Genomic DNA, 12,432 nt, shown 5'->3' on the forward strand with positions numbered 1-12,432 from the left:
AATCCAAATTCTAGGTCAATAAATCTTTTGTCATCAAAAGTCCAGTAAAGGGAAACAGATATAGCTATTTTTAACAATAATAAGCCAATTTTGCAAACCTTTTCTAAGTTTTTAAAATTATACTTTAACTCCTTCAAAAAAAGTCCTAGAGTTTGTCCTATCATTTGTGCTTCAAAGTGAAAATTCTTCAGAACTTAACATATTTTTTGTATCAATTAGTAAAGTATCCCTTTGTCACTTCTAAAAAAAGTCTTTCCTAATCTTAGCAGAGTTCTTTTATATCCAGAAGAAAAAGTCCAAATCAGTTTCCGGTTTAGCATCTGTTTATCTCCTTTAGGGAATAAGTCATCAGATCTATTTCCATTACATTTAAGTTCCCGTTCAAATTATTTTCATAGATATCTAGCTTTATTATGCTTTGTCAATTTTATCAAACATTTCAACGATTTTGTCAAAAAACCTATGTGGAGATATTCCAAAGCCTTCAATTTCCATTTTCTTTATCCTCTGGCTCTATAGTCCAACCTTCAAGGTCTCCTTATCATTAAAAAACAATCAACGCAATCTACATTTTCCCATCAGAAAATATATTCGAAATAATTCAAAACTATAATTCTAAGTCCTCTGTCCCCTTAATTATTAATCTTCCAAAATCTATCTAGTGTCCTTACAACTTTTAAAGTCAAATTTACACCATCTTTTAAAGGGATAAAAACTCAGCTGATGAATACAATAATACCTTGCTGATCTGAAGGTTTTACACTCTCTAATATACAAACAATTTTTAAAAACCAAGTGATTTAAGATATAAGATCCTGTCAAATGTGATATCCATAAAGTCTGGTTTATGAGTGTGAGCTTGATGTAATCCTGAATCCCCGCCAGTCTACTCATAAGCCAACCATAAAAACTGCAATTTCATGATCTACACATGAGTGGCTATACAGAGTCATATCAATGATCACCACAAATCTCTCCCTTGTTCCAGAGAGATTTTGCCAGCTCGGATCTAGCATTTATTTCCCTTGCAAAAACTGTCTTGCTAACCAGCCAAAGCTAGAAAGACATTGACTCACCATGTGCCTACAGGTAATTTCCATCTCTGCAAAATACTAATTGATGTTATTTTCTTCTTTTTAAAGTCACGCTCAATTTCTAGTTCTCCTGTGATGTTAGCTCAACCAATTTATCAACAACCAACATATCACTATCAGGTAACAATGAAAGATTGCATTTGTTCAATATGATTGTAAATAAGGGAAATCATTAATTACACTTCTTTTTGTTTATGTAACAAAAACACTGAAAAATTATGAATGTATTCCATTTGTATGTTATTGATTAATAGTATTTTAGCTTTTTTATTAATTGTAATGGTTTCAATGTTTATTTTATTTAAAGTTTGTATTATCAGTTTTTGACTTATGACCATAATTGGGACTGGAACTTTCATTGCTAAGCAAGGCAGTCCTTAAGTGAGTTGCACCCGATTTTATGACCATTTTTGCCATGGTTATTAAGCAAATCACATCATTAATCCAGCTTCCCTCATTAACTTTGCTTGTCAGAAGCCAGCTAAGAAATGGTGATCATATGGTCCTGGATATATGCCAGTTACCTAGTGTCCGAATCATGATCGCATGACAGGATGCTGCAATGGTTATGTGATGACCAGTTGTAAGTCAGTTTTTTCAGCATCTCCATTACATTAATGATCTCCAGGTCATTAAACATATGGTCAAGATTGCCTGTATGTATAGTATACATTGCTTTAGAATTTTGATTAGAAAGAGTATTAACAAAAAATGTTTTTATCTATCCTAGGCTCCTGCACAATGTCTTCCTGGACAATGGCAGTGGAGTATTCCCCAGGTAAGTTGAAATATTTTTCAATCTCCTTCCCACATTTTGCTATTCTGTTTAATCTTCATATGAAATTCTTACAAAAGAACAAAAATACGGTAGTATTTATTATTAGTTATTAGTACTTTTTATGATTGAGTAATCACTAAGTATAGTTCGTTGAAATCATAGTTACAAACAAGATTTTGATGTATCATGTTGAAAACACCACATAGTTTTCTGATTATTCCTGGCAACTGATTATAAGAATTAAGGTTGATAATGTGCTAAGTTCCTCAGTCACCCACTTTTCAGTGAATCTCTGACAGATGAATTCACATGTTGTATTGAGAAAGATTGTATCATTTCAAGATTTTTTAAAAAAAAATGTTATTAACAAATGTAACATAGAATGTAAGGATATGGATCATATTTTGAATCAAACCATTTGAATTTAGGAATGTTTCAAGGTCAAATAGTGTTCTGTGATTAGAACCCAGCTATTTTGACCTTAAAACTTCCCCCAAATAATTGAAAGACATTTTATTTGTATGGAAAAACATTGCATTCTCTATTATTGTTTGGTGCATTTTAGCTGACACTAATCAAATGTCGTAGAGTTTGGATTGCTTTTTAATTGCTTATAATATTTTGGAAGATAGAAAATGGACTACTTGCATGGAGAAGAAAGTTGAAAAATAGAACCTTTTAAAGTAAGCTATTCAAACTAAGAGCTAGTTGCACACATTTATGCATGCACATATTTTTTCAAAATATACCATTTTTAAAGAAAGTATGCAATCTTTATTAAATAATAGCTCAATAGGATTTTAAAAAAGGTTTTATAACAATTACTACAAATTACTAAAGCACCGTCTTTATGGAATTTCAAGCATTCTGAAATAACTTTTAAGGCACATAGTTGTTATTAATAGATTTAATTCACAGCTCAAATTATGTGCCTTTCCCATTCACTATACATGCACGCCCTGGTAAAATCATTTTTCTGTTGCGTTCCATGTCATTGCCTTCACTTTGTTCAGCTGATAAGCGTGATAGATTTAAAGTCTTTAAATTATACTGATGTTTTAAGAAAAATGTCCAGAATACTGCATTACCTTGGAGAGGAATCTGTGAGTCGAAATAGAGGCATCAACAATGGTAGCAGCAGTGGAAAGAGCAAATATAATGTTAGTGTAGCTTGTCTGCCAGCTGAATTATGAACAGATAGCACTTCAATTCAGTAGTAGGGAAAGGCTCTATACTTATTTAAAATTAAGGCATAATAAAATATGCATACTGGAGGACTTTGAAAGAAAATCAGCTTTCTGTGTCTTGCTTGGTTTGTGAGTTGCTCAGAAAGCAGTTGCCATAGACTGGTGCTAGAAAGCAGCACTCCATAACAGGGTTATAATGATATGAAATTGCTGAATGAATAATGGGATTCATCTTCTAACTTTTTTGTTGATTTTCTGCATAAGTCAGAGAAACCCATGCTATAAATGAAAGTTTTGTATGGGATAGTCATGTTTTGCATGTCAGAACAAGGTTGACTGGTGAAAAAAAAAAGAAAAACGTTGAAGTAGCTGGAAAACAAACAAGGAGAAAAAAATATTCTAACCAAAATGTTTTAACCATATTGAGATATATTGTAAATCTTTTTGACTAAATCTACTTTTATTGGCATAGATTTTTCAATTATTTCAAAATAGGGCTTTTTCAATTTTGTGGAGACATTTTATTTATGTATATATAAAATGTAATCAAAGTAATAATGAAGTTTACATTAATTTCCTAATGTAGTTGAATTATATGATTTACATATTAATTATCCACAGTTTTTGTCTTATTTCTTTTAGTCACCTGCTTCTCCTACTTCATTCTTTTACCTTCATCCTTCTGAAATTACTTATCAACCATTGGAAATTGCACAAGATGGTGGATGTGTCCCTCCTCCTCTTTCCCTAATGGAAGCTGCAGTTCCAGAGGTATTTATATTCAGTAAAATATTTGTATCTGCTCTGTTCAATCTATGATTTTTAGAATTATCCACAGAAAATTCAACTTTGAGCTGAGGGAGAAAATATGCTCACAGCTTCAAATGAAACCTGCCTAAAGGACACTCAGTTTGCCTACTACACTATTGCTGACTTTGTAAAGGAGAATAAATTTCCCCAGTAAAAGTAGATGAATATTTTAAGAAATAAAGTTTATCAAAAATAACAGATGATAAATGAACCTGGAACAATAAGATTTGGGAGGCAGGAGAAAGGTGCATTTTAAATTCAAGATTGTGTATCTTGTAAATATAAATACTTATTTCAAGTTAGATAATGCGTTTTCCACCAGGGGGCAGGATTAGCTTTATTATGGATTTGTGCTCTTCTGTAGCCTTTTCTTAAAATGAACAACTAGTATTCATCAATACCAGGTAAAGTAAAAAAAGCAGTATATGTTTAAAGTATTGTTAGTTCCTTGTTTGGGGGAGGGGAAAATGGGCAAATCACACAGAATTTGCTCCTCAGTTTATTGATTGCAGTCTCTTTGTCTTGAAGAATTTGGAGGGAGCTCTTTAGAATTAAGCCTACTGATTTATCTTTTGTCAGTATAGGACATTGTGTTTTTTGTATTACCACTTCTTAATTTAATTTTTATTACTCCAGATCCCCAACAATCTATAAACTAGCTTTTATTTTATAGATTTCAACACATTTTGAAAGCTTATATACATATATTCCTTTTTGCTATTGGAAGGCCTATTATCATTACATAGGTGTGCAGACTCTACAAATTATCATCCAGAGTCTGTCTCAATGAGATACTGTTCATTTGGGACAGAAGAAAAATGATAACTAAAGCATACAACTGTTTCTTAAAATTTAAAATGGAAGAGGAAACAATGAAAGAGACTGATAATTTGGGGCAAAAAATTTGGATACAACATTGAATTGGAACACTGGGAAAAATTATGGGAGAAAAATTATATACTGATGATGTCAGCAGCTTATAAGGAAAACATGTACAAAATGTTTTAGCGTTGGCATTTACCCCCGGCAAGATTGGCCAAAATGTTTCCTAATATGTTGGCAAACTGTTGGAGATGCAATCATGAACAAGGGACATTCTACCATATGTGGTGGACCTGCCCAAAAACTAATAAATATTGGATGAAAATAAAAAAATGGTTAGAAGAAATTAGGGAACAAAAAGTAGAGATGAAACCAGAACTGTTTCTACTGGGGATTATAAAGAGAAACCTAAGCAAAGAAATTCAATATATCATATTCCATATAATAACCACAGCCAAAATTACTTTTGCTCAGAATTGGAAACAAGAAAACATTCCTTCAAATGCAATGATAATTTTTACAAAAGTGCTCAACTGTGCAGAAATGAATAAATTAACCATGGAATTAAAAGATAGAGAGGAAACAGAATACTATAAGATCTGAAATAGGTGGTACAGTTCGCTAGAAATTAGACAAAAAATTAATACATAAAAAGTACCTAGAAAATATAGTAAAGTGAAAAACTGTATATACCCGTAAACATAGCAAATAATGCTAAAAGTTAAAGATGTGTGTGTGCGTGTATGTATGTGTGTATATATATATATGTGTGTGTGTATACATACATACATACATACATACATACATACATACATACATACATACATACATACATATATATATATATATATATATATATATATATATATATATATCTATCTTCCTCCATGGCTTCAGCTGATAAGGAAGAGAGCCTGTGGCTTAATGGCTAAGACGTCTGCCTAAGATGTAATATAGCACAGGTTCGAATACCAGTAAGGGTATGGCTAGCTGATGAGAGCTAAATAGCTTGAAATAGATCTATACTAGTCTCCCTTTATTTATTTATCAGCGAAAATACAACACAAATGTACAAAAGGCAACAGTAAAAATATTGGGTTTCTGTCATGATGGACTCTTGTGATGAGCCGATTGACAGATAATGGAAGCAGTTAGCTTCCTCCCATAATTGGGGCATACCAGGGGTTGTGACTAAATGTATGTATGTATGTATGTATGTATGTATGTATGTATGTATATATATATATATAGAGAGAGTGTCACAACCCCTGGTAAGCCCCAATTATGGGAGGAAGCACAAATAAAACACACACACACACACACACACACATATATATATAGGCATACCAGGGGTTGTGACACAATACATACATACATACATACATACATACATACATACATACATACATATACACACACACACATACATACAGGGCGGGGCATAACCTTTTCCTAGGGGGTCACAGCAAGATCGACAGCAGTTTACAACTTCCGCGACACCTCATTTTAAAGCCCATAAAAAACTGAATTGAATGAGCTATTAAATGTTAAATTTGCTTTAAGAATGGCTGGAAAATTCGATTCGGAAGAACAAAGGATCATTGACAGAATAAAATGCATTGCCTTTCGAGAGGCTCGCGATGCTGGAGCGACGTTTATCAATCGAAAATGGATTGCAAACAAATTGAAACGTCATCCGGATTGGGTTACTGATAATTGGAACAAAACAGCCCAAGAATGTTTCACAAAATTTGGAGAAGGGCGTCCTCTGCAACTGTCCCAAGAAAGCAAAGCCATCATTGCAACTGGCAGTCGCAAACAACGAAAAGGAAACCGAAAAGTGGCCCAAGAAATCCTTCAAATTCGTGGAAAACGAATGACGTCTGGCCGGGAAATTCGCCAGATCTCAATCCGGCAGAGAACATTGGGGCCATAATTAAGGATGAAGTGGAAGCTCTGATGATTCAGGAGCAAGGTCAAAATCGATATTCGGTTGAAACTTTGAGAATGAATTTGGAAACTGTGTTGAAAAATCTGGAAAATCGAACGGAACTGTTTGAAGATTTGTTGTGTTCTTATCCACCTCGTTTGAATGCTGTTCGAAGGGCTAATGGTGGTCATACTGACTATTAAATCGTGTCAATAAACTCAGTTTTTGATGGGCTTTCGAATGGTGTATGAATTATTTGTGTTGTTATTACAAGTGTTGCTGTGACCCCCTAGGAAAAGGTTATGCCCCGCCCTGTACATAAACATATACATACATATATATGTAATGTATAACATATAATGTATAAAAGATGGGGGGAGAAGGATTGCTGATTTCAAACTGTATTTTGAGGGAGTGATTTGATTTGGCTGAAAGAGTGGGTATTGCTGAGAAGTAAGAAAATGTTACAAAAAGAAATATATAACCTGAGATTCAGGTGGCACAACAAACTAAAAATTAATGTAGATTTTAAATCATTATGTGAGAAGTGTCATTTTAAGCATTTGGAATAAATAAAAGCCCATCTTGTATGTATTGGTCTCAGCACAAGAAACATTTTAAGAAACAATGGACAAAGAAAAATGGTTAAAATACCAAATGCGGGAACATGAAGAACTTAAAGATGAAGTCAAGAGAACAATTGACTGACTGCAGAGAGATTTGCAGTCATTTGTTTACGCCTCAACCTTCCTTTTTTTTTTTTTAACAAGAATGCTTCTAGGTGTTGTTTATATAAATATACAGGCTTTTGTAGAAAATAAAGCTGCTGGGTGATTACACCAGAGTTTTTCAAGTATTTTCTTCCCTTAAAAAAATGGTAGAGATAAACCAGAGCTGCTGGATAGAATGCAGAAAATTTTTACGTTCTAATAAAAAGTGACAATGCAGCTCTCATCACATAGGCAAGCTTCCCTGTCCCACATGTAATCAATTTATTGAAACGCAAAGAATATTTTCATAGAATTCCAAATCTGCTTTCCAGTCCAAAAGACTAACCCAAGTTGCATGATGATAAAATTAAAAAGAATGTAAATTTGGAGGGCAGAATGTTAAGACTAGAATCAGTGAAGTTGACTAGTTGACTTCTAGCTTAGTAGAATGTGAAAAAGGGTTTAAACTGAAAATCCAATTTTGATTGTTGTTCATATACTGAAGATATATTTAATTCTAAAAAGAAGTTGAAATATTTGTTTGCCTACCAGCCATATACTGATCATGGAGTTCAAGCAGCATATCACCAAGTTTATGCTCCAAGTGCCATAGCCATGCCAGCCCCTGTGATGCAATCGGAGACTATTAAAGTAAGGCTTCTAATTTTTTTGTACCAGTTGACGTGTTTTAGAAATCAGGAAAAACTCAAGTTGAAAATATTATTGCAAAAAAAGGGGAGGAGCATAATACTTTCTTCTCCAAACAAAAAAAAAAGTTGGATTTGGATCCAGATTTAATAAATGGAAAGCTCTTGCTATTTAGGCATGTTTTGAGTCCTCAGAGGTTTCCTTCTAGTAAAAGATAATCATTTTTCCGAAATCTATTATCATCTGCTTTGTACCCTCCAGGCATATCTGTCCAAATATTTTCCATATAATTTAGAAATTCCAAGTTTTGGGAATATAGTGTAACAACATAATGACATTTTTGAACCTTAACCTCTTTTCAAGAACCTAGCAATATATTTTAATTTCTTTTCTCTTTTGTTTCTGCAATTCAAAGCAAGTTTTCAGAGAATACCGATTGCTATAGGGAATCCACTAAAAATTCTACTGATTCTTGAGTTTCTGTGCAAGTATACTTTACATGCAAGACAGCACTCTATTGATTCTGATCCTTTAAAATACCGTATTTTTCGGAGTATAAGATATCCCTTTTTTCCTCAAAAAGGCTGAACATCTGGGTGCGTCTTATACACTGAATACAGCATTTTTTTGCCTCCCAAAGCCCCGCCCCTTCATCAAAATGGCCATGCATAGCCTTATGGAGGCTTTCAGAGAGGTGCTGGGGGCTGGGGAGGGCAGAAATGAGTAAGAAACGGGCCATTTTTTGCCCCCCAGTCCCCAGCAGCACTCTATAAGCCTCCATAAGGCTATGCATGCAATTTTTTTGAAAAAAAAACTAGGCTCGTTTTTGCAAAAAAACGGGCCTTTTTTTGCTCAGTTTTGCGGCCCCCCACCCAACTATTCATGCCTTTTTTTTTAAACGGACCCATTTTCGCAAAAAACAGTCTGTTTTTGGGAGGTTTGCAGAGTGCAAAATCTTTTTTCCCCTTTTGGAAAGCTCTTTAACTGATTGATGAGAATTACGTTGATCAAGTGCTGCAGATTGTCAGCGATTTCCTTCTCCAGCACATGGATAAATACATCTGGAAACATCTACCTACCTACCTACCCTTTCTCTCTCTCTCTCTCCCTACCTACCTACTGTATTTCTCTTCCTCTCTATCCCTCTACCTACCTATCTACTTTTTTAAAATTTGCCTCTTCAAAACCTTGGTGCATCTTATACTCCAAAAATATGGTAACTTGTACCATTCCATTGGCATGCACTAGTTACAAGTATTATTACATCAAATTTCACATATATAGTGTCACATCATATTTCTCCTTAGCAATCTCTTTAATTCTATATCTTCTGGGCATTGATGTAGAAAACTGAGGTTTTGAGTGGCACCACCTACTGTTTTAGTTTTCTGTGAAATTCAGAGTCCCAGTCTTGTCCTTTTGCTTCTCCCTTTGCATTCTACTTTATTGACCCCAGTTCTTGGCTGAGTATATGTTCTGGGCCTTTGTCACCCCTTTTTTTTTTTAGTTTAATGCCTTCCTGATGAGACTGGCAAGATATATGCCAAATGTTTACTGTGTTTCCCCCAAAATACGACAGGGTCTTATTTTCTTTTTACTTACAAAATATGGACTTGGGCTTATTATAGGGGAGGGCTTATTGTTTTGGGGTTGCTGGGCAGCTGCTCCCTTGTGAACTGGCTCCCGAAGAGCCGGGCACAGCCTCAGGGGCGAAGCAGCCATGAGGTGACCAAGCTCACGAGCAACCGCCCGGCAAACTCCCTCTCCAGCTGGGCAGAGCGCCATTCACTGACCCAGGGGGTATCCCTAAGGCACCAAGCCATGTGGTGCTCTGCCCACTCCCCAGCTCCCGCAGTTTAGCATATTAGGGATACCCCCTAGGTCAGTGCATGGAGCTCTGCCAGGCTGGAGAAGGGGGTTGCTGTTCCACCCCCAGCAGGCATGCCTCCTATCCTCAACATGTCCAGGCCCAACTCTCCCTGCAGCAGGCACTGCCGCGCTCTGAGCATAATGTCTTCCAGTTCCGGTTCCAAACTCCCAAACTCTGCTGCCGAGTCTTCCAGCAGCGGCCACTCTAGGAGTGTGCTCTATGGTTGTGGGCTGGCTGTTGGAAGACTCTCTGTCCAGAAGACTCTTACAGAGTCTTCCAGCAGCCAGCCCACAACCATAGAATGCACTCCTAGAGCGGTCGCTGCTGGAAGACTTGGCAGGGAGTTTGGAACCAGAGAAGCCGTTATGCCCAGAGTGCAGTGGCAGCAGCTGCTTCAGGGAGAGCTGGACAATTCCCCCCTCCGGCCAGGCAGAACTCCACTCCCCAACCTAGCGGTATCCCGAAGGCAGCAAGCAATGTGAGTGCCTTTCTCCCCCCCCCCCCCCACCGGCTCCTGCGGCTTGGTGCCTTCAGGATACAGCTATGTCGGTGAGCGGTGCTCTGCCTGGCCGGAGGTGGGGGTTTGTCCAGGGGGTTTATTTTTGGGAGTAGGCTTATATTTTTGCCCACACGAAAAATGTGACAGGGCTTTAGTTTCAGGACAGGTTGTATTTTCGGGAAAACACGGTACTTTTCAGGCTTTGAAGATGTAACCCACCTTTTCCCAAGTGTTCTTTGTGAAAATGGAACAGGTCACTCAGGTAGAATCCAAAGCCTATCTCTCTATTACTTAAAGGTAGCAATCCGTAATACTTGCTAATAAATTGTTTAATTCAACTTCTGTTCTCTTTCTCTAGTACATCTTTTTTTCTTTTAGGATCTCTTTATTTTTCAAGTTATTCGCAAATATATTAACCATAATAGATTTCTTCCTTCAATAAGCATTTCTTGTCATGCCTTGAGTTCCTTTTGAGTCCAGTTTGATGTCTCATGTTTGCATATGTAATTAGATCTTTCTTACTATAATTATCTTTGAAATAAAAAGCATTTAATGATGGTGCTAGTTGCGAAATCATTAGATTTATCTGTGATTTTAAGTAAGTCCAACTTTTTAATAGATAACTAAGATTGAGAACAGTTTTTGTGCTGTTTTTTGTTTCTTGCAAAATTTTGAATTTTACTATTGCTTTTTTTTCTCCCATTCCGTATAAAAGAATTAATTGACCTTTATCAATCCTGCATTTATTTATCCAGAAATCAAGGTGCAGTTTGAAGTAAGAAATTTAGAGTGGCTAGTATGTTCATTTTTATTAATGCCGTAAGTCCTAGCCAGAAAATTTTTAAAGATTTTTCACTTAAATATAATTTTGTTTTATTTTTGCCATAGTTTATTGAAATTGTTTTGAAATAAGATTTTATTATATAGTGTCAAGTATAGTGCTAAATGTGTCATTGGAGTTTATGTTATCTCATAGTTAGATTCTTTTTTATGAAGTTTTTTTCCTCAGAAATCAGTGCTTTGCTGTTATCTTTGAGGTTTCCTTCATTGGTTTAGTATCTGGGAAAGCAACCCAAATCTTTGATTAATTTCATTACATACTTTATGGAGTTATGTGGTTTTGTGATTGCTAAAAGTATTTTATCTGCATATTTCTGCTCATTGCTGTTCATTAGCTTGCTTACTTTGAAAATTATATATGTTAATTATGTTGAGGTTCAGTTTGACAAATTATAACTAAAGATACCAGCATTCAATTTATTTTTGTTAGTAGTTTATCAAGGTAAAGAAATGAATTTAGTTAATGGGATTGTTTACAACATGTTGTAAATTATTGTCTGTCTTTTCAGGCTGTATTTCTATATGTTCATTTTCCTTTTGGAAACTTCCTTTTTTTTAATTGAACAGATTTAGCAGAATTTCATGCTTTTATTTAAACTATTACAGAATAAAGCGGTGTGGTTTTTGTGAATGTGAGTTTTGTTTTGTTATTATTTTTAGGAATCCAGGATACATTCAGTGAGAAGAAATTTTTCTCATCCTTCATCTATGAGTTTGAAACCTCGATATGCACGAACTCCTCATTTTCACCCTAGAAAAGATTACAGATCAGATGACAGTATGCTCAATACTTCTTCCTCTACAGACTCTGTTAAATAAAATGTTAGGTATCTACCAAATATGTTAACTCTTAAAGGTATGTAATTTTATAGCATCTTATATTTGCTGAATGCAAAATTCTTCTCTTGTGTAAGGGTATTTAAAAAACCCTTGCTCTTATGAACATAAAGTTAGTAAACATAAACTGCAGGATAAAAATCATGGTTACTGTTATCAATTGGTATATTACTATTGTGACACAAACCAATTTGTAATATGCACACTGTGCATATATTGCTTGTTTTAAACAATACATTTTAAAACCAGCATCTTTATGTTGTAAGGTAAGCCTAGCATTTATCTTCATCTGATAAATTGCAAGGGTGACGTAATAAAACAACAAAAAACATTTTTGTTAGTTTCACTGAAATCTAGTTAATACCAAAATTACATCATTTTCTCCAATCTTTCCATTTCAGTTCAAT

At 35.0% G+C, this 12,432-nt stretch overlaps 1 protein-coding gene across 1 annotated transcript in view; it reads left to right on the forward strand.

The window, feature by feature from the left end:
* Nucleotides 1–12,007, forward strand: part of BOLL (boule homolog, RNA binding protein) — a 34,083-nt gene extending 22,076 nt beyond the window's left edge. The window contains exons 8-12 of the mRNA XM_032233293.1: nt 1,143–1,214; nt 1,825–1,872; nt 3,702–3,830; nt 7,884–7,982; nt 11,849–12,007. Coding sequence (XP_032089184.1) covers nt 1,143–1,214; nt 1,825–1,872; nt 3,702–3,830; nt 7,884–7,982; nt 11,849–12,007 — 507 coding nt within the window. The remainder of the gene's footprint in view (nt 1–1,142; nt 1,215–1,824; nt 1,873–3,701; nt 3,831–7,883; nt 7,983–11,848) is intronic.
* Nucleotides 12,008–12,432: the final 425 nt, after the last annotated feature.

Source organism: Thamnophis elegans, chromosome 1, assembly GCF_009769535.1.
Source record: "Thamnophis elegans isolate rThaEle1 chromosome 1, rThaEle1.pri, whole genome shotgun sequence".
NCBI classification, from domain to species: Eukaryota; Metazoa; Chordata; class Lepidosauria; order Squamata; family Colubridae; genus Thamnophis; species Thamnophis elegans.